Source organism: Pygocentrus nattereri, chromosome 20 (genome assembly GCF_015220715.1).
Source record: "Pygocentrus nattereri isolate fPygNat1 chromosome 20, fPygNat1.pri, whole genome shotgun sequence".
NCBI classification, from domain to species: Eukaryota; Metazoa; Chordata; class Actinopteri; order Characiformes; family Serrasalmidae; genus Pygocentrus; species Pygocentrus nattereri.
In genome coordinates, this window is record NC_051230.1 from 9,268,950 (window position 1) to 9,292,233 (window position 23,284).

At 37.6% G+C, this 23,284-nt stretch overlaps 1 protein-coding gene across 1 annotated transcript; it reads left to right on the forward strand.

The window, feature by feature from the left end:
- The first annotated feature begins 650 nt into the window (after nt 1-650).
- Nucleotides 651-23,194, forward strand: LOC108431737 (SEC14-like protein 2). The gene is made up of 13 exons (XM_017705090.2): nt 651-669; nt 963-1,036; nt 1,505-1,580; nt 7,803-7,846; nt 10,440-10,502; nt 11,221-11,409; nt 12,451-12,546; nt 12,733-12,793; nt 12,979-13,062; nt 13,352-13,458; nt 18,919-19,058; nt 20,527-20,696; nt 20,988-23,194. The coding sequence occupies exons 2-13, from the start codon at nt 983-985 to the stop codon at nt 21,131-21,133; spliced, it is 1,230 nt and encodes a 409-aa protein (XP_017560579.1). The 5' UTR covers nt 651-669; nt 963-982; the 3' UTR covers nt 21,134-23,194.
- The last annotated feature ends 90 nt before the right edge of the window (nt 23,195-23,284 follow it).

Sequence of the window (23,284 nt, forward strand, 5' to 3'; positions counted from 1 at the left end):
TTATGAATTTGACAGAGCCGAACTCCGTGAGGAGACACGAAGTCACCAGGTGGGTTGTAGCTGAATGGGTATGAGGAATGCAGATGCAGGCTGAAGATGGACCGACTCAGAATGGTTCTTTGCAAACACTGGTGTGATTTATTTACAAAAGTGAAAACACAAAAGAAAACTGTACAAACACAAAATAAACAATGGTTAAAATGTTGACCTGACTCAATAGCAGCACAGGTAAGTATAAGTAGTCTTAATTTAGTCATAAGACTAAATTGTCAAGCTTTGCCTTTTGCCTCCTCACAATCTGAGGTGAGTACCTGAGCTAGCCTCCTCCCAGAACCCACCCCCCCACTTCTTATAGGGTTAGCCCCGCCCCTGCATTACCTGAGCTCTTCCATTCTCCTCAGCAGGGGTGTTGCTGTCCCACAAGAGTGGATTAAAAACAAGGATAAATAAAAACACAACCGATATTACAAGGCCTCAAGATCCCATTACCGATAAAAATGTCTAGCTGCAGTGTACACATTTGCTACCCTGTCTTACTCCGCTTTCTGTGACTTAGGTTACAGACATCACCCCTCTCATGAGCTAGCCGTGGGCCCTTCGGCACATTCATGAGTGAGCTCTTTCTGCTCTGCCTCCCTTTTGCTGCCTCTGCAAGGTAAGTGTTATCAGGTGAGCATCACAGGTAGGTGTTAAGGTAAGTATTGCACACACACGCAAGAGAATTTCCAAATGATGAGAGTTTTGTTTCTGTTAAAAACGCCGCTCATAACGTGTTTATTAGCGCATATTATGCACATGAGACTGTGGGCTCTAATTGTGGTGACGTCATCGGGCTGGGCGTGCCTTGTTGTCTTGCCGACTCCGCCCCGATGAGGAAGGGCTCTGTATGGCACTGTGAGTGAGCGAGTGAGGTAAAGTCACTCCATCTCTCTCTCTCTCCTCCGTTCATTTGGGCCTGTTAGCTGGAGCGGATGAAGGCGAGATGAGCGGCAGAGTCGGAGACCTCAGCCCCAGACAGGCCGAGGCTTTAGCGCAGGTGAGTTATTTCAGCTGCTGCTTCTTGCTCTCCGGCTTTCACGTTATCTTTTAAAGCCTTAACGGTGTCAGACAAGCGCGCGCTGTTCTTCCTCTCACCGCCTGGTGTATGTTACATGTGTGATGCCTCAGCTCAGTCTTAAAGCCCTGTTTTGAAGCTGGGCCTGAAGCAGGACTGTTTGTGTTTTGACTGCTTCTGGCCGCGCTTCTGCACAGAGAGAGAGGGAGGGTGTGATTTGATGTAGCCTCCTGCTGAATCATGCACATGTGTTTGGAGCTGCTGCCAAAACCAGAAGATGTTTACAATATTTATTATAAAGTTTTTCTCTTCATTGGTGTCCGGCTTGTTGTCTTGATATTTAATGTACTGTTCCCTTCTCATTTGACTGAGTGCAGGTTTAAATCAGCCTTTGCCAGCAACCTCACCAAATGCCCTCTTTCTTTTTCCAAAACATCTTTCCCTGGACAGTTTCGTGAGAAGATACAAGATGTACTGCCACAGTGTCCTTCTCAGAGTGACCACTTCATGCTGCGCTGGCTTAGAGGTGAGAACAAGGCGGATTTGTAGGACTGTGGGTCTGTAACAGATTTCTTGTGCCTTAGTGGCTATTAAAAACAACCAGTACATCTCCAGATGGATCTTTGTCTAAGTTTCTTGTCAGGGTCAGGTACTCTGTTAATAAATACTATCAAATGAATCATAAATGAGTTAGATTTAACCCAAGAGGCAAATTTGTATGTGTTGTGATTGTTAAAATCCATTGTGTTCAGTGGAACAAAACACTTATAGACTTATAGCGCTGGCTTCCCAAAGCAACATTAATCCTAAAGCTTTACAATGTAGTTCAAAACTTTTGAATTTATGTGTGAATCAATTGGAAAAAAAAATATTTAGATCAACACTTTTCTTGCCAATTGAAGTAAACCGTATGACAGTAGTGTTGAGGTCACATATTCACATTATAATGAGGAACTCGGTCACAAGTTTAAGTCAGTGTAGGCTTAAAAAGGCCAGACAAAACCTCAGCAGTAGCCTTATGCCCAGTGTTTTATAAGCATGCTTTAACAGTGATATTGCAATAAGAGAGTAGCTGAGCTGCTGTGTTCATTTCCATGCTAACCGGTGTGAGGTAATGAAAGGCCTGTGTAACATACCGTCTCACAAAAATCTATTTGTCACACAGTTGCACATATACTTATGCAGTATGTTCCCAGTGAAAGGACCTATTGTTCTGTCCTGATACAGCAGCAAGCAGAATGAACCCGATTAATCTCAACTCTAATCCGATTAGAACTGTAAAACAAAACGTTTCTGTGGAGTCACTTAGGCCTACAGTTTCCCAGTGTGGCTGTCAGAACTGCAGACTATATTAGCGCCAATATTAGGAATATGTGTTTGCTAAATGTCCGTTTCAGACATTTCATAAAGTCATGCACAATATAAACGTGCAGTACTTTATTTCTATATCAGTTGGGCTCAAAGGACTTTTATCCAAAGGCACCAAGGCTGTTTTCATAGAAGCCTGGGGCCTGTGACAATAGATGTCTGTGTTCAGAGCCAGCAGCCCTGAAAGGCTCTGATTATGTCTGGTCAGCATTAATGGAGAGCAAAGGACAAGAGATGTATCAGCATTCTAATGATAACATTATCACAGCTTTTATCTAAGATATCTGCCCTTGATTGAGAACACTGGACGCCCACCTGTCCATCCAGACTTCCTGCTGAAATTGAGAGTATTAGTAGACATTTGTCGCCCCTTTGCTGTAGCAACAGACTCTACTCTTCTGGAAAGGATTTACACAAAATATTGGGACAGTGATGTGAGGATTTGATTGTATTCAGCCACAAGAGCATTACTGAGGTTGAATACTGATGTTGGATGATTAGATCTGGATGACAAACGCCACTCTAACTCATCCCAAAGGTACAAGGTACTCCACAGCCTAATGCAGAGCTATATATCCTTCTAGCTAGTGCTTTGAAAGGCATGGTAACCTTAGGCTTGTGTGGCTGCTCGAGAGCACCCCATTTTGTTGGCAATGCCTTCCTAAGGAGTGTGCAATTGAATGACTGTGTGGGTGCAGCTTAAAGAAGGTGAAGTCAGTAATAAAATGTGGTGTCTTCTGGACATATACTTATCCTGTCTGCTACAGTGGTTATTACTGAGGTCCAAAGGATGTAGTATTGATATTTGGCTGTTTTTATGGTAGTGTGCGGCTGAGTGGATCTAGGTCACTGATTGTGACTGGTGCATCCATTTGGTGTGTTCAGTGGTATTTTATAAGAGTTATCTCATTGTTTTATGGGAGATAAGATTAAACACATACTGAATGAGACTGCCCGTGTTAAAGATATGAGATACAGTTTAGACGTGTACTGTGCTGAGTCTGCTTTCAGCACAAAGATCACTGTAAGGTGGCAGAGCGAGTATCACTTTGAGCACGTCTAACAGTTAAGATTATCTTATGTATTGGGAACCAAGGCTGACATTATGCCTTTGGGTTAATGCAGATGAACTGTTTTAGCCTGGCCAGTCCGTCCTAGAGACAGGACAATTGACTAAGTTGTGGAACATTTAATCCCTGAAATTTATTTGCAAGTTTGTGTTTGGAGGAATGACTAATAAAAGCCACTAATAGGGCTCAGCCAGTTAAGTGTCGATCCCGGTGTCGATATTAGGGGCCTAAAATGCTGACAGCATTGGCAGATATAATTTAATACTTATATTTTAGATTCATATTTAATACACCAAATGGTTTAGTTACTATGCTTTACTGGTAAATCTTATTATTGCCACTTCATAATTCTTTAACTCAAATAAACAGCAAAAAATGTACATACTCATTATATAAATATTGTTAGCACGATGGTTGGAGACACCCATAATTCTTATGGTTTTGTTTTCTGCTAATTACCTCTTATTCTTTGTATTTGTTAGTTATCGTCTGTAAAAAAGAGCTTTTTATGGTCAGGTACGGGTACATCTTCCATTAACAGAATGCCACATCACTGCTTCCCAGTTAAATTAAACAAATAATCTGACTTGCTCTGGTTTTAAAATCTGATTGGCTGAGCCACATTCCAAGTGGTGGTGAAGTTCACAATCAGTTTAATTCTATACAAACGCATTAAGTTATTAAAAAGACACTGTTGTTTTGTTTGTTGTTTGGCAGTCATAGCCTACTGTTACTATATTACTAATGTAGTTCTATGTTTGTTTTGCCTAACACCTTTTAAACGTGGTAAAATCACTGTAATGCACAGCCTCTTATTGCTGTATTAAACACTCCTGTGGCATGAATTGACCCATGAAGTGAGTGGAAATTAGTTGGAGACAGGTGTTGGATCTGTCTTAACCCAGTGACCGCTGCTGTCAGCTGTATAATATAATCTCCTTAATGTGGATTACACTTCTTAACACTACAGTATGACATAGTCACTGTGGATCAGGTCTGCCACTGGATCAGTCACATGCAAACAGGTGTCACAGAGTGGACATTAATTCACTGAGCTACACGCTCAGGGCTGATGCAAGTACCGTGTGAAGAAGCATGTTTTTAGAGCTGGTGTTTGCCAGGGCAGGGGCATCACAGATGAATATTGGAACTGACTAGAAGGGCCTCTAACAGGAAGCTGTGAACGGCTGAAGACTATAAAATCTGCTTTGGTGTACAGTTTTACACTGCTAAGTAATTAGTGTGATGAACTGAAACAATATTGCCAAAATAAATACAAACATAGCTTTTAGAGACCCCCCCGTCTCTCCTTGCTCAAATGGTACAGTCCACACATCACTCGATTTGATCACAGATAATTGTGGTGGTTGCTGACGAAAAAAAAAACAAAAAAAAACTTGAAGACATGAAAAGTGAGATGAAGTTGGGGTGACAAAAAGGGAAGAGAAGAAACGTCTTCAGTTAGCTTTCAGTAGCACAGTAAGGATGCATGGTTTTTTTTTGTTTTTTTTTTTCTTCAAATATAGATGATTGTATCATTTTCAGAAGTTGATATGGAGCCTGCAAACACTACATTTGCACAGTTCCCAAGGGTTTGTGGAACAACTTTAGCTAGTATGGCTGTAACAGTACAACGCATTGTATTGTATTGTAATTTATAGTATTGTCTTGTTGCTTTGTGGCTAGTGTATTAGCTTGTGGATAGTGTGTTAGCTCAAGGCTATTATGCTAGCATGTGGCTGCTGAGTTAGACCGGGATACTATAAAAAGCACTGGATATTTATAATGCTAATAAATAGATCAGTCAAGATGGCACGGTGGCATTCTGAAGCCTTAGATATTACACTTTTATACTGTTGAATTGTAATGCCCTAATAAAGAAAACCAAAAGCAAACATAAACATTAGCTTAAGGCACATTTTCAGTACGAATGCATGATTTATTATTTATTACAAATTACAAAGAAACAGTTATATTTCTCCATATTGCCAAGTCAGATGGATATAGTCTCAATTTATTTCTAAATTAAATAATTTTTTTTCAGCTTTGGCAGATACCTACTCAAAAATGGATGGCAAAAATTTCATCAGCCCACACTTACAATATCACTACATCCCTACTTTTCAGGCACTTGTTTTTTTCCCCCAGTGTATTTAAAAATGTATTGAATCAGGACACAACTACACTGAACTGAATTCTGAATTTTATGAATCATTCATTACAGCCTTACTGGCTAGGATTAAAGGTGAAAGAAAAATGTTCATATTTTGAAGGCTGGAGCACATTTAACTCATTAGAACACGCAGGATTTATCAAATCTGCATCACATGTTCATCTTAACAACAGCAAATGAAGGTCTAAGGCACCCAAGACACATTTTCAAAATCTATTTATTAGTGTAGTTTGTGTTTATTTGCTGAGAAAAGTGTTAATATTTGAATAAACAAAATGTATAGAATATTAATTAATAATGATTATCTCTCTCTCTCTCTCTCTCTATATATATATATATATATATATATATATATATATATATATATATATATATATATATATATTTATATATATATATTATATGTAGTTAAAAAGCAACTCCTGGTTTGACCAATCAGTGCTTCAGTAAATTGTGCTCATGATGGAATTGATGATATTAACAAGTCTCTGTGAATGTGTCAAGGAAAAATATGGACCCAAGCCCAAATTCTTGTTACCTTTTATTTGTTTATACTGTTTATTTGAATTATGAATATGACTTTATTCTAATATTACACTATATTCTAATATAACACTATGTTGTGATAAACTCACTGCTGAGGTAAATTGTTCAAAAATTTGCTTAGATGCCTAAAACTTTCGCACAGTACTGTGCATATTAGAATAAGGCTGCGATGAGTCTTTGCAAGGCAACAGCTTTACATGAGAGCTTGGATTTAAATGACTGGTGATGCAGAATCAGTGGTAACTGCAGAGTTTTCTTATCAGTAGCACAAGACCACACTCTCTTATCGATAGACTGAATGAACTCTTCGCTCCTTCAGTTCTGTTCAAAAGGATGGTTAATGTGTTACCAAAGCAATCCTGAACAACTTCATAGATGGTCTCCCCTGGTCCAGAGTTCTTTGTGTTAAACTCCTTAAACTCTCAGAATCTTTACATGAGCCTACACTTTAGTTCCTCTCTCTCGTAACTATTTAACGTAATGTTTGTTTTATAGTTATAGTAGTTGCTTAGTAGTAAATTAAAGGGTTAAGCAACTCCAGATCTCAGCAAAGGATCAATAAGGACCATTCTACTGAATTTGTTCAAACTGGGGTCCCACAATAAAAAGGTTAGTTATTTAAACTTTAGACATTTACAAGGTCTGTCACAGTCTAAAAAAGGCATTAATTAATAGGTATGGTAATAAGCTATATACAAAATCATCATTTATAAGATATTTTCTGTTGGGAGGTGTCAGTCCCAAACCCTAACCCCTGCGTTTCAACTTGTGAAAACAATACTTAAGTTTAATACTAAATTGCCTCTAGGTGTGGGTGTGTGCATGTCTGCCCTGTGATGGACTGACCTTTCCTGCCTTCTGCCCAGTGTGCACTGGGATAGGCTCCAGTGCCCCTCCCTCCCACCCCACCCCAAGAGGATAAATGGCTCAGATGATGGATGAATGAATCAGTGGATGAATGTTACACATTTTTATGTCACCACCAAAAAAAAGAGTCTTAGTCCAAAGGTGGAGTCTTCCTGCATTTGAAGCAGGAAGTGAGACTATGTCGCAAACTCTGAAAATCAGTGTGCAACATTAAGAATTGTCACTACCGAAACACATTCTCTGCATCTTTTTGTGTTTTAATGAAAATTATGATGATTTTATGTGTGTACAACTGTTGAAAGCTGTGTTTTCTAGTTCTGTACTGGCTACTGTTTTTGAGTTCTGCATAAAATGAGCTAATATTGTCACTACCGAAACAGTCACTACTGAATCATTTGATTAGTAGTGTTTAATTTTTTTAGTAGTGACAAAATGAAATGTTCCATAATGTGTTTTAGTAAAAATAAACATAATTAAGGTATAGAGTCACTCAAAGCAAAAAGATGTAAGTCTATAGCCCAAGTGAGTTAAAAGCCTGAAATGTGTTTTCAACTCTGGCTTTGAACGAATTCCATAGAATGATCCATTCATGGAAATATTAATGCTTACATTTCTTTCATCTTTGCACTGTGATTTTTTTTTTTTTCTTCTTCTAGTGCCACCTACCTCCTTCTCCCTCTCTGCTGTACTCACTCCCTTTCTTCTTTCTATTCCTCTTTTTCAGCCAGAAATTTCAATGTGCAGAAAGCTGAAACAATGCTACGAAAGGTATTGCTTTTCCTTGTTTGTTTTATATGATGTGTGACAAGCCTTACAGAGTGTTGGCAAAAATAGCATTCAGTGAGAAATTATAGCACACAATGTTATTATAATGTCTGACATTTAGTGCGTTATTACTTCCAATAATTTGAAAGGTCACACTGTTCGGATAGATTTTTGTTGTGTGGTCAAGCTTGGTAGTGAATCAATTTAAACGGGAACCTTGATGTTATGTAATGACTCTAAGAAATTGCAGCACACTTTATTTATTATGTTTCCAGCTTTCTGCAAAGCTTGCCCAACTTTCAAAACATAGACAAGCCAATTGAATATCACTGTGTGAAAAATAATTATGTTGGTTGATGTTGAATTGATGGCTGTTATTATTACTATTATGTTATTATAAAAATCATTTAACAGAATTTATACGTCATATGTGGTTATTAGTAATTCAGTGTAAGCCTTGTTCTTTCAAATACTAAATAGGTTGTAAAGTGACTGAGGAGGTCTAGTTAACTCATTGATTTCCATATCCGGAAGTTGACTTTGATCTATGTGGTCTCTAAGCCCATCTGAGGACAAACTTGAAGACATTTATCAAATTGATTAAACCATATGACTAAAAAGTGAGTTTTTAATTACTTAGTATTTCATATTTCCTTCTCCTTTGGTTACATTAGAGTACAGATTTTTAACAACCCCATAGAAAAACAAAATTTGAATCTGCATAAGTATGAAAATTATGTAATAAAAAATTAAAATGGATATCACTGGGTATTAATGCAAACCGTAACCACACAGATTTAGTTGCTGGATGTCAATGGGTTAAGGATTGTGTCTGAGCCTGTAAGAATTCCTTTGAGGGGAGATGGCAGTTAGGGTGTGGTGGGAACTACAATATAGGTTGAAATTCATGCAGTACATTGAGTATGATGAGTCAGAGTTTTGGCCAGTCACATCCAAGCAGCACTCTAGACCCTGCTCCTGATTGGACTCTCTTAGGCATCATTATCTGTTCCTTATACATTAATGAAGGAGTTCACTTATCCCTACATTGTTCTGATGAATTTGAGAAAAGGGAGCTCTACAAATGAAAAGCTAGATTTGAGAAATCTGACGTTAGAGGAGTAGCTTTCTTTGGTTCTGAATGCATGTGTTGCAGATGGTAACATTGGATTTAAATGATTAAACTGCACAGAAAAGCCTGACATCATTTGATATAATTTTAAATCTTGTCCTGTTAATATGAACAAATTACTCTGCCATTGTAAAGCGAATGCACACAGAATACCCATAAAGCCATTTTACACCTGTTGAAAGAGATAATCTAGTGACTGTAGCTGGATGAGAAGAGCCACAGTGCACGCCATTTAGTTTTTCCACTGCTTCTCATGTCAAAACACAGATATTTGAAATGTTCTCCGTGTAGACACCTCTAGTATCCCTAACACAAAGGAACTGTGGTATCTAGGAAGATATTTACGTTTACATTTACATGGAGCAGATGGACTTATAGAACAACTTACAGAACAACTTGCACTTACACAGAAGTGCTTTACTATCTGCTTGGAAAACTGTTCTTTATATGCGGAGGTCTGAGAAACATTTGATACACATTACTCATTATAAGAGAAATGTTTATGCATTTTTATGCTTCATAGCAGATAATGTGGTTTCAGTTAGTGTCCTGTAGTGCTTCCAGGTTAAGACTGTGGTTTTAAAAAAGAATATTTTCATTTTATTCACTTTACATATGTTTTAATAGAAAGTCTTAGTTCCTGGTACTATACACTTTATATATTAATACAACTGATTATAGATTAGTATAGATCAGGGTCCATGTTTATAGGGTCACATAGTAAGAACACTGATCTAAGATCAAGTCTCATTAATGCACATACACTGTTAGAATTAAAGGTTCCTTCTGTGCAGGAACATTTTTCGTTCATCAAGGTACAAACAATGTAAATGCACCCTCAAAGGTAAAACAGTGGTTTTAAGGTCCAGTTGTGTAACTTATGTTTTTTTTTCCCCAAGTGAAAAGTATATATTTGTACCTTTTTCATAACTTAATGTTTTAAAACAGAGCAATAAAATAAAAGCGTGGAGAGGAGATGGGGTGTGTTGAATCAATACAACTTAGAAAATATAATTTCAATGGGTTATGCTACAGTTATGTTGCCTGACAAAGGTACTGAGATGTACCCTTGATGATACCACACCAGTGACAAGAGGGGTACTGCCCCAGAAACAGTTTAGTACCTTTTTTCTGAGAGTGCAGTTATGTAAAAGGCCTAGACTGGTCTAAATGTATAAAACTGTACATATCATAGCTTTTTATTTGATAACTTATATTACTGTACAAAACTGTACATTTTGTGTGTGTGTGTGTGTGTGTGTGTGTGTATATATGTATATAATATAGTGCAGTATATTAATGTGTATATTGTGTGTATATAGAGATTTTCACTCACCTTTGCTCCTGTGTAAATGTGATGTGACAATAAATGTGATTTGATTTGCTCCCAAGTTTGCATGTATTTTCCAAGAAATTTGAGAAATATGAATTTCAGAAATACTGACTTGCTGAATTACTTTTCAGCATTTGGAGTTCCGGAAACACATGAAGGCTGACACTATCATTACTGACTGGAAGCCTCCTGAGGTATGATGCACATTATTATTCAATTAAATACAGTGGTGTCTTGATTCGATACATACAAATAAATACACAGGACTTAGACATAGGAGCACATTCAGTGCAAGACTCATTCTACCGAGATGCACCACAGAGCGCCACATTCTTAGTTATTCTTACCTGTGGTCATCAAACTCTGTGCAGTGCTTAATACCAAATTGTACTGTTCATATGTGTAATAATAAATATAATGTAATTAATTATTTTTTATTATATGTGCAATAACTCAGAGGTGCAATAATTTGCACTGCTTTATACAGTATGTTTCATATTTATTATCAAAGCCAGTGCCTCTCTTTTACATAAATGGTTGCAACTATAACAAATGCAATTTCCCTCTGGGATCAATAAAGTACTCTGAATCTGAATATAAATGTTTCAGTATTCAGTTTACTGGAGCATCATTTAGAGAATTATAAAAGAACAGTATTTGAAACAAACATGCTTTATAGTGTCTTCATTTCACTTTGGCCACAAACTAATATATAAAACCCCAAGGCAACACACTAGCCTCAAGCCTGACTGCTAGCCACAATAGAATGATACAGTGCAATATGCTGTAATGCTAACAGTAAGAGCTGAGATTTCCATTAAATTCATTGCATTAATTTTAACTCTTAAAAGAGAGAAAATGTGCAATTTTATCTGTTTGTTACATCCTGTGGCTAATGTGCTGCTTGTCCAGGTTTTAGAGAAGTACTTCTCTGGAGGCATGTGTGGCTACGACCAAGAAGGCAGCCCTGTGTGGTATGATGTCATCGGACCAGTGGATCCAAAAGGTCTCCTGCTGTCTGCCTCCAAGCAGGACTTCATGAAGTGTAAAGTTCGAGACTGCGAGATGCTGCAGAAGGAGTGTGACTTACAGAGCGTCCGGGTATATTTAATGACCTACCTCATCCTTGCTCACCTGTCCTACCTGGGGTGGAGTGGGTGGGTCAGGAAATGACCAACAGCAGGCACTTGTACAGATAGACCACAGGGGGCTTCAGCCACTGCACCTTTGCTCTTAGACTGTACAAGTGTCTTCTTGATTGCCATGTATTATAACTGTGACTTGGCAATTCTTCAAGATCCACTTCAGTAAAGAGATTTAGATTCAGTATCTCCGAAATTGTGAGTCACGCATAATAGCAGTTCTACCAAAGCGCTGACATTATCTGTAAGACAGCATCACATTGCATAATTACTACTTCTTTTAAACAGCATCCAAACAAATGCTATTAAAGGTGTGGATAACTTGCTAAATCAAGTTTTTGTAATTTTTTTTTTTGTCATTTTTGTAAAAACAGGGTTATATGCCAGGCTCTGTGTAGCTCTTACATAGACATCAGTAACTCTGTGGTTAGTCTTATTTAGACCAGTGGTTCTTAAACAGGTCCTCAAGGTCCCAAAGACAGACCTTATTTTTTCTCTATCCCAATGTGTTGAGATGTTTTAAAGCAAAAAAATTGCTATCTGGGGACGTGTTTAGATAATGGTACATGGTATGCTGGGTAGTAAAACTAGTATGTTTTTAACACCATGTTTTCCTCTGAAACATGCTTACAGTGTTCATCTTGATGAGAGTGGTGCAGAGAGCTATAAACTAACTTTCAATGCATTGTTCATATTGTCCTTTTTCACCTGAGCTTCCCCAATTGTGTATATACAAATAAAGAACAGGTAACACTTGTTTGGTGGAGGCATCAGCACACATTACTGCTCTCACAAAACAATAATAACCTCTTGCACTATTGTGTGCTCCATACAAACGTCTGTTGTCTGTCACTGAAGCTAAGTGTTTATGTCTGCATCCTTCTTCAGCAGATGCCTCCTGTTCCTTTACAGTTATCTTATGTGCTATGGGCTACTGGTACCTCTTGTAATATATCTTGTAATCTCCTTTTTCCTCTGCTCTTCTCACTCTTGCAATCAGTTGGGAAAAAATGTGGAGTCCATAACAATGATCTATGACTGTGAGGATTTGGGCCTGAAGCATTTGTGGAAGCCTGCTATAGAACTGTATGGAGAGGTAAGATCATATCCCTGTGTGTTCTCTGTGTGCACACTGTACTCTACTGCTTTACTGTCTGCTTTGTCTCAAAAGAGCCTCTGCTGACCCCTGAAATGTGTAAATATTTACATGTCATGACCTTTTGTTGAACATGGCTTAAAAAAAACAGAACTCCCGAGTAATTAGCAGGTTTCTATCTTGTAGGTTCTGACCATGTTTGAGGACAACTATCCTGAAGGACTCAAGAGGTTATTTGTAATAAAAGGTAAACTGTAATATCATTTACATAAACATAAACATTGCTGCGACATGCATAGTTTATCTATAAATGACAGTTAAAGTACAGTTATACAAACGCAGTTTGCTTAGTATTATTTAAGTGAATATATTGTTCTAACAGCTTTTATTATGTGACTTAATGACTTAAAAATATCTCATATTTTGTTGCAGCACCCAAACTGTTTCCTGTGGCCTACAATCTGGTGAAACATTTTCTGAGTGAGGAGACTAGACGCAAGGTCATGGTTCTGGGATGTAAGATAAACGCACAGATCAGCCTGCCCCTCAGATAGCTGACATGACTCTGACAAAGAGTGAATTGACTTAACCTTTTATTAAAACATAATAAACATCTAATAAACAACATAGTTTTGGTTGATGTGAGTTTTAATAGATTACTGATGATCTACTGCAGTATTTGCCATGTATATCTAGATAATGACTGGTGCTTAAATGACCAATCAGATGCAATGCTCAATACTGAGGTTTACGCATTTTGACACCGACTGTAATGTAAATTTAACCTTTTTTTGTGCCCACTCAGCGAATTGGCAAGAGGTGTTACGGAAACATATCGACCCCGAGGAGCTACCAGCCATTTATGGGGGAAAATTGACTGACCCCAATGGAGACCCCCGCTGCAGAACTAGGGTGAGTGAAGATCTTAAACGTCATAGAGGGTCACCACACTGCCTAGTAGCGCTTTTTCAAAGTTTTTACGGCATGGTACGTTTACTAATTTGAACTATAGAACTATGCGTACCCTGGTGGAGTACCTGTGTTCATTTCCTGTGAGAACAGTTTCTGTGAGTTCTGCAAATTCTGTGACAATTGACCATTTGCACAGAAAAGATTGATGCACCTCTCAGCCAATCACAGCCAACTCCAAGTGCTCCAAGATGAAAATGTTTTGCATCACACTCAATGACCCACTCACAGCTGAAACTCAAGGTCAAAACTTGTAAAACTCTATGGTGGCTGTGTCCCAGCAAAATCAGCACTCGTTGCATTTTGAATGCTGGTATTCTGGTCAGCAGCAATGGAAGTGAAAATATTGGTCAACAGCAAAACCAGTACATGTTGTGTTTTGGACATAACCATGCTGGGTGACTGACTAAAGTAGCACCAAGCCAGCATAAACCAGTTTAGACCAGCATGTGATTCTTACTGGTCTGTGCTGTTATTTTCATCATAGATGCACTCTACATTGTGCACTTCTGCATTTACTTTTGTGCTACATTTTTCTCTGTTTACCACAAGGTGACCTGAGATAAAAATTTGGTTGGATGTAGTAACAGTAACTACCCGTAGGCAGAATTTGTCAGAATGTGGCAACGGTCAATTGCATTTGCTCTCATCAACGTCTACCTCCAAAATGATGGCCTTGTTCGAAAGACTTGGTACCAAGTTTACTGCCTTAGCCTCTGCTGACCCCTGAAATGTGTAAATATTTACATGACCCTTTGTTGAACATGGCTTCAAAAAAACAATCACATTTACCAAACATTTACGAAAATGGTAGATTTAGCACAGGTACAATATGGGTCAATAAGCAATGATAATGACAACAAAATATGATTTCTAACCGTACTGTGCCGTACTGCACTGTTTATTGGAAAGTCGCTATAAGAAATTGGCTTGTTAGTAGCTATGAATGTAGTTCTAGTGTGATGCTAAAGGCGTTATTCCTTGCTGATGGGCATATGGTCCTTTGTTATCTGGTTTAAAATGATGAAGTTAGTAATATCTTGTTGAAGACTTGTGTTGAAATTCAGCAGATGTTGCAACAGCTACTTACTTTAAATGCCCTCTTCTTCACTTAGCACTATATGTTCTTTGACTCTTGAGTTGTAGCTCTTGCTGCAAACACAGTCAAACTGAGCTTGAACAGGATTTATTGTTTTTATAACGGGTTGGTTCGAAATACATTGACTCATCGTGTTGTCTTTTATGCCTGTATCTGTAATTGTGCTGATTACAGATACAGCTGAGTACAGCTTGTACTGATTTAAATCGAATAGTAGATTGTTAAATATCAGGCCTTGTTCAGAGTTGGTTAAAGCAGTGTGTTCTGTCTTCTAATGGGGTTTCAGTGAAACTGAGATGCATCATCTTTGCCTTTGGTAATACTTTATGCTTACACAGATCAAGCTGAATTTACAACAACAAGCCTCTGTTTTAAGATCACGCGATGGCAGCTTTACCATTAGCCTTTTAGGCCTAGAATCTTGATGCTATAGTGCTGTAGAAAACAGCCTGTGCATTTCAGAAGAGCTGCTCTTCAGTATGAGCTCTCAATCCATTAGCAGTAGCATCAGCAAGCATCTCCTCAAATGAAGCTCGTCTTTAAATGGCCTTTGCCATGTTGCATGAACCATGATCTTTAGAATATAACTGCTGCTGCACAGGAGTATTATTTCCAAAAAAAAATATTTAGATAAATGATGTGGTGATATTGAAAGCTTTGTGGTGTTGCCTGCAACAGAGTTCAGTTTGTTGCTCCACAGTGCACAACAGATTGCATTGATGCACTGCAGTGATTAAGCAGTTTTCAGTTTTGAGTGCTGGCAGTTGTGGCATATAGTTTCTCAGTCTCTCTTACAGGTGGAAGATTCTGTCACTTACCCTTTTAAAAAGCGTTTTACCATTTACTAGAAATGCAGGACTACTAGTGAAAACAAACTAAACTTAAAAGCAACCTTTTTGTTTAAGTTATGCTAATTTTGATTTAGAACTTTTACAGTTCAGGGTACTCAGAGACTGCACCTGCCACTGAAAGCCCGTCTGCAGTTTAATCTGATTGGTCAGCTTGTGCATAAAAGACATCTCTCTCACAGAAAACAATAGAAAAACGCACCTCGGTGCACAAAAATCATGGTCCAGTGAGAACCCTCATACATACACCTGGCATATAAAGCTTATTTAAATTGGCTGTATTCACATGAGGCATCTCATATGTAATTTGCAAATAGTCAAGATTAAGGATTTAAGTCAAGATTGAGTTTAGTAATCACTCACTTTCACACTTATAATTCCTCCAGATTCTCTTTTTGAGGTCAGTTCATTCCCAGACTGTGCTGCTATTAAAGCTTTCTGCTGCAACCAAATAATACAGCTTATTAGCCATTGCACAATAGGATGCTATAGAAGTAGTATAATGGCTTTTATGGCCTAGTAGTGATCAGATATGATCTGACCTTTTGTCTGTCCGTATATGCTTAGATAAAGATGCCGCCCTCTTCAGGACAGGAGGAGAGGCCTTTATGAAGCCCAAATGGACCAACTGGACTCTTTTTGTGTTTTTTTTTTTTTTTTTTTTTTGGGGGGGGGGGGGGGTGAGGTGGGGTTGCCTAGATTTGAGAATTGAATCAAATGTTGTAGTCTTTAGGACTTTTTTGACAATTCACAGGTTACACAAAGGTAAAAGTACATCCATTAGAAACAGATATTTGTTCTCTCCAGGGTCTCCAGGTATATAGATAATAATGTAAATAATACCACATTTTGTAGCTGTGGTTTGTACAACATGTTTCTTTGCTGGTGAACCAGTAATCCATCCTCAACTGGGCCTCCACATTTCCTTCAACCACATTGAAATGAAAGTTGGATAAGAGAAAGCCAGTGTTTATCTGTGTTAATGAGGACAGCTGGGGCTTTTAGATAGCTATTTTAGAAGGTCAAATTTAAAGGGCCCATACAATGGGAAACTTAATTTTCTTCACATTTGTACATGAAATAGCTTGATGTATTATGTAAACACAGCTAAGGTATAAAAATTACTATTCACTCCACAGTCCATACAGTGCTATATATGGAAACTAAGCTGCAAAAGCAGCTTGTTTTAAATGCATTGATTTTGTGATTTCACAAAAAACAAACCAAGTATGTGCTTATTCATCTTGAAGTTAATAAGGTTTTTCAGCCTTTTTGAAGGCAGCACAATATAGTGCAGCCAGTCAGAACAGAGGTAATTTACATATCCCAGTCTTAAAGGCACAGTAACCAATGCAGCATGTGTAATTCTAAGGGATCAAGGGAGATTGGAAAATTGTGAAGAAAAAAAAATGTTTTTGAAATATTAAACAACATAGGAAAAAAAATAAAATACGGTTAAAATTTAGGATATGGGCCCTTTAAAATTGAGTATTGACCTAAGAAAGGGATATGTTTTGTTTGCCTTTGTTTAAGTGGAAGTGGAAGGGAAATTTATGGAATGTAAATATTTCTCTTTTGGAAATCTCTCTCTTCAATCTGACCAGCAGTCTGTATTTGTGATGTCCAGTGCATTTTAGCCATTAACAGCTCCTTAAGACATCTGTAGACAGTGTGTAAATTCATCGATGATCGAGTTCTTCTCAGCCACTCTCTAAATACACTCATCTCTGTTCTGGTCTTTGACTCCATACAGCTTCATCTGCTGCAATAAAGGAAGGACTCAACAGCTTGTGTTTCTACTTGTTGCATTAGTATTAGTGGTCTGACTATATAAGTTGAACTGTTTATGTTGACATTAAATTGTGTTACAACTAGTTATATTATTTATAGGGATGCACTGATGTGAGATATCCAAGATTTTCCATAAACGTATGTTTGAATGCTGATATACGCATTTATAAATTTGAGACTGGGACAAATTAGTAAATTATGTGTCACAAATAAATGTGACTTTTATTTGTAGAGGGTAAATATGTGATATCAGCGCCATTACTGTTGGTAATTTTTGAGATGTGTTGATGTAATATATTTTATTCATGTGAAACTTCTGTACACATTTTAATCTAGTTAAATTCAGAGCAACACTTTTTTTTCATTGTACACGTACTTCATTACTTCAGTACATTTTTCAAGTATATGTACTATTATAAATTATTTCAAGTTTTTGTACTTTTCTGAAGTACTTTTGTATAAGAAATATAAATAGAGCTCTTATACTTTACTGGAATAATATTTTAACAAAATGTAATTCCACCAGTGTAAAATGATGATAATAATAATAATAATAATAATAATAATAATAATAATAATAGTAATAATAATAGTAATAATTATTATTATAATAACTGTTGTTTTATTTTGACAATCTTAATATTGCTCTATTAATATACTAGAAAATGTTTAAATGGCCCTTCTAGTAGCTATAGTCTTATTGATCAAAGGAATAGATTGTCATGCTAACATGGCTAACAAGCTAGTAGATGTCAATTATCACACTGTTATTTGCCCAATGCTGTTTGGTGGCTATTCGTTTTCAATCATTGTGAGTGAAATTCACTTTTTTGACTGAAGCATTTTTAATGGTGGGGGATTATCTGACAGCGCTTTCCATTTTTCAGAAAACCGTCAACTTCCAACTCTAGTGGCATGTACAGAAGCATCTTAGCTTAATATTAAGGACAGCCAGAGAATGAGAGTGATATACTCTTTCAAAGCACTCCTGAATGAAATATTTCCACACTCTGCATAGTTGCCATGGTGCTGAGGGACTGCAGCAGAGAGTAAAGGAGGAAAAGAGGAGGAGCGTGTGAATAGGGGCCCACTGGAGGTCTAAGTGACCCTGTTGTGCTATCCAGGCCTGTTTTTTCAGCCAAAAAGATCAGAATATCTCCTTGTCCAGGCTTAAGACTTTAACAGTCAACATAGTGGGCCAGATTGGCACTTAGTTGTAGCTGTGTTGTCATTTGTCATTGCTTTACTGACCTTAATAACCCTACACTTTTGGTGCCACACAGGGTTCTTTGAGCAATAGAAGTACAAATTTGGTTCCCTTAAGAACCATAGATGAAAGAGACTTATGATTGTGAAGACTTAGAGAACTGTAACATCAGTGTTCTATATTAATTTAAGTTTATTTTTCCTAAAACATTTACATTATGTGGAAGTTTTTAAAACTTTGCTTTCTTAGAATTGTATACTGTGAACTTAAATGTAGATTTTATCTAAAACATATTACATCTGCAAAATGTCATACTAACCACAGCAGCCTTACCGCTAATCTTCCTGTATTCTGAGTAAGTTCTTTCATTTCTTTCATTTCCTCATAAGAACAGTTTATTCTAACGTCTGAGTTGAATCATCCTCGTCTTCAAGTTCTAACCTCTCACCTCTGCACAGATTCAGCAAGGAGGGCAGGTGCCCCAGTCTTACTATGCACGGGAGTTCATCAAAGTGCAATATGACCAGTGCGTGTCCATCAGCCGCGGCTCCTCCCACCAGCTGGAGTATGAGATCCTGGCACCGGGCTGCGTGCTCAGGTGAGGACATGTAAAACTATAATGTTTAAGAAAGATGGCACCCATCTTGGTAAACACGTCTTATAGAAGAAGCTTATACAAAAATAGGCATTGTTCAGACTGTTAATGTTAAAATTTGTTTATTTACATGCATCAAGGTATGTAGTTTAGTGTGATGCGCTATTTCAACACTTAAGGCGATGTTTACATTTGAGCATGGCATTCAACACGTACAAAGACAATGGGACAATGTTGCTTTGAAGTCTGTGTATAATAATAGCCCAGCAAACCAACAGCAGCCTAATTTACCACACATTTTTAATCATATGTCAAAATCCTATTCATTATTTGTGTATTTTAGTTTATATTATTTTCCTTTAAAACTTTCAATCTGTGCATAGGCTGCATGAAGTGTAACATGTTCTGTAGGGCTGAATGATTTGGAGAAAATGTCCATTTTCTTTGACCTACATTGCCACTGGGATTTAAATAGTGTCTTCTATAAACAAGCTCCATGCCTTTTTTCAGCCAAGAAAGTCAGAATATCTTAAGACATAAACAATTTACATAGTGTTTCAGATTGCCCGTTAGCTGTGGTTGTGATGTTATGTACCAACACAAGTGTTTAGTTGCTTTTGATTGGTCTAATTTATGTCCAGGCATTTCGCAAGCTCCACATGATTTCCTGACTTTAAACATGTTATCAGTGCTGTTGATAACGTAGGCCATAATAATTTTTGTACAAAAATGGTGAATCTTTCAGCCTTGCTCCTGTGCTTGCAAAGTGGATTAAACTACATTGCATTAATTCACTCTAGAGAAAAGCAGACACTTTATGACTAACCAGAGAACTGCTGAATGGTAACATCTGTACTGTTACATTATTTCCAATCTATCGTTATGTACTGGAAACAGCTTGCATCTTACAAGTCACAACAGTTACTTGCTTTTTATATTGAAAGAGTTTTAGTGTTACAAGAAGGGTATCGTTCTTTCCACAAACTGCTGCTGTTCAAAGATGCTGTTAATTTTACGTAGTCAGCAGATGCTCCGAGGCTAATGTAGCTAACAAGTAAAGGAAGGTTATGTACAGCTTTTGTCATACAGTGTCAGAATTAACATAAGCAAGTCTGTTTGATTATTTAACAACTCAGAGGTAAAAGGGTGATGACTTAGGCATGCAGTTTGCACAGTGCTAATTGTTAAGGTATAAACTTCCATTATTTTTTGGCTACATGACATTACGTACTAGCTACATTAATTAGCTCCAGTGCAAAACTAAAGATGCAATCTTCAGAGACCAAACATGTGTTGACTAATTAACCACATTTCAGGTTTAGGAAAACAATGTGTAAATTAGATTTTATACTGAACTACCACTTTAAATGAGTGGTAACCTTTTTTACTTTTTTTGTTTGGGGTTCTCTGCTCAACCCCAAACCTTTCTCTTTCTTTTTCTCTCTTTCTCCACATTTTCCTCTCATGGCAGATGGCAGTTCTGCTGTGAGGGAGCAGATGTGGGCTTTGGAGTCTTCTTGAAGAAGAAGCTGGGGGAGTGGATGAAGGCAGGTCAGATGCAGGAGGTTGTGCCCAATCAGCGTTACAATGCACACCTGGTACCTGAGGATGGATCCCTTACCTGCACAGAACCAGGAGTGTGTGAGTACAGGAAAAAGATAAAGGGAATAATGTCTGAGATAATGAAAATGAATTGATAATGAAATTAGTAATACAGACATGTCAAACTGGGGACCTTCCGGGCCAAAGTGCTGCAGAGATTAGCGTTTTCCCTCATCTAAAGCTCTGAATTCAGTTCATGAAGGCCTTGCTAATTAGCTGATGAGCTGAATCACGTGTTTAATGAGGCACTGTGCTAAACTCTGTGTTTTGGCCCGTGAGGTCTGGAGCCTGACACGTGTACACTAATAGAATTGTTTCTTTTTTCTCCAGATGTGCTGCGATTTGACAACACTTACAGCATCTTTCAGTCCAAAAAAGTCAGCTTCACTGTGGAGGTCCTTCTGCCTAGTAATGACAGCCAGTCAGAGCCTGGGATGAGCAAAGCGTCAGAACAGGAAGCCCCCAGTAGCCAATAGGATGTGGCTGTGGAACTGTTGGTTTGGAGACTGAGACTATTACTGCAAAGCAAACCAGCACTTGAAGTGGCATGTCCTGCACATGACATTACATGAAAAGGGTTTGGAGCTGTAATTACTACAAAGTGGATAAAGTAACGAAAACGTTTAAGGCAGAGAACACGGCTGTGTTGACGTCATTTCCTATAAATCCTCCTGTCTAAATGAAAATTTGCACAAGCTCAAAGTTATGAGAGCGTTATTATCCTACTAATACATTCCAGAGCCCAGATCATTTTACAGTGTGTTTATTTGGATTGGGGAGATTTCTCTGCAGCTGTACTGATACTAAGTGCGGTACTAAGACTGGAAGAGTCAGTTTATGTATAGCCAATGCAAAGCAACACAAAAATCTGGGGTCTCATTTATTAACTGTGCATGCGCACAGTTTGTGTTGACCTCACATGCTCATGTTCATATAGATAGAACTTGATTTAACTTCATTTATGCATGTGAACGTTCATATGTATAGAACTACTCCTGATGATCATACAGAAATCCCAAGTGATAGAAAGGTAAAGTACAAGAAAACTCATGAAATGATCAAAGTCCCAGCAATTATCTGCTGTTTCTGTTCCTGATTGATGACTATTGTACCGAAACCATGGAGGCTAAGAAAAACGATGGAAGTGCATTCAAGTGTCTACATTACACTCATCCCTAATGACTTTTTCCCACTACTGCGGTTTGCCAGATGGTTAACATATGGGGAAATGAACACTAGTTTAAACCAACAGGGTGTTTAAACATCCTTATAGTTAGGGTGGTCAAAACTTGTGTAACCTGTTAAGTGTAGTCAAGTTTATTGATTTTTTTTTTTTTTTTTTGTACTGTTTTTCAGTATTTTTCATTGACTTACATCTTAAAAACACTTCAGATCAACTTCTGCCCTGCTCCACTGTTTTTCTGCTAGTCCACTGTTGTCTAATGCGCACCGATATAGAATGTTCTACACATGCTTTGATGAATGAGACTATTAATAACTGGTATTATTAATTATGAGGAATATGGGTCTTTGGATATACAGTGACTTATATGTGATATAACTTGATAATTATATTGTTGTTCCATTAATACAGTAGGCCAGAGCATTAAAGCTGCTTATCTTAAAGTAACCACACGCTTGAAGTTTAGAGCTGTAATCTAGTTATATTCAGCATGGACATAGTGAAAAAATACTGAAGTTCCTCCAAGTCTTTAATATACACTGTGTACTCCTTAGGAACAATCTAAAGAGGTGTCAGGTTTTATCCCCATCCCTGCATAAGACTACCTGGAAAAGAACATTCAGAAATAGAGGTGCTGATGGAAATTCCAGAAACAGAAGGTTTAAATGCCAGAAGAGGAGATCACAGGTTGACTCAGCATGGCAGTATGACCACAGGAGTACTTGTGCACCTACAGACTGGGACACAAATTGGCCCAAAGAGATTCTTTTATTTTATTTTATTTTTTAGGTAGTTATTTTTATGCTTGCCCTTTCATCTTGCCCCGTTGTTCCAACAGCATTTTTTTAACCCATCTGTAGAGATGGAGGCATCATAGTGAGGTTCAGGCCATCCAAAGCTGCCAAAATTAGTAGAGGACTGCAGTGTGAATGAATTCTAGCAAAATATTGCCTTTTATTCATTTTCAAAATGGACAGTTAATCTTTTTTTTTTTTTTTTATGTACTTGCTGTTTTAACAGACTTAAGAATCTGTTTTTTTTTCCTTCAGGATAGTTACAAAGAATGTATTTTAAAGTACTCTGGATTGCCGTCCTGATGGCTGATGTGAAGATTTCATGTTTTGTTAGTCCTCAGGTGTCATTACATATGGTTGGACTGACAGTGCAAGCACTTATTTTCTAATTGCAGTTATAATTAATAATATTTCAGTAAATGCTCGAGTAGATCAGTGCCTGTTGTCTGCAGACCTGCTGTCTGATCAGTGTGCATCTTTCATTGTGTTCTGGTAATTCATAAATTGCCTTAAATTATTTTGGATTTGTTAAATTAAATGCTGGTATTTAAATCACGGCAGTGCGAGTCTGCATTTGTGTTTATATGTGCCTGATTTAATCACTTGGCTAATACTGCCACCTAGCGATTGTGTACCATTTGAAGGATGTA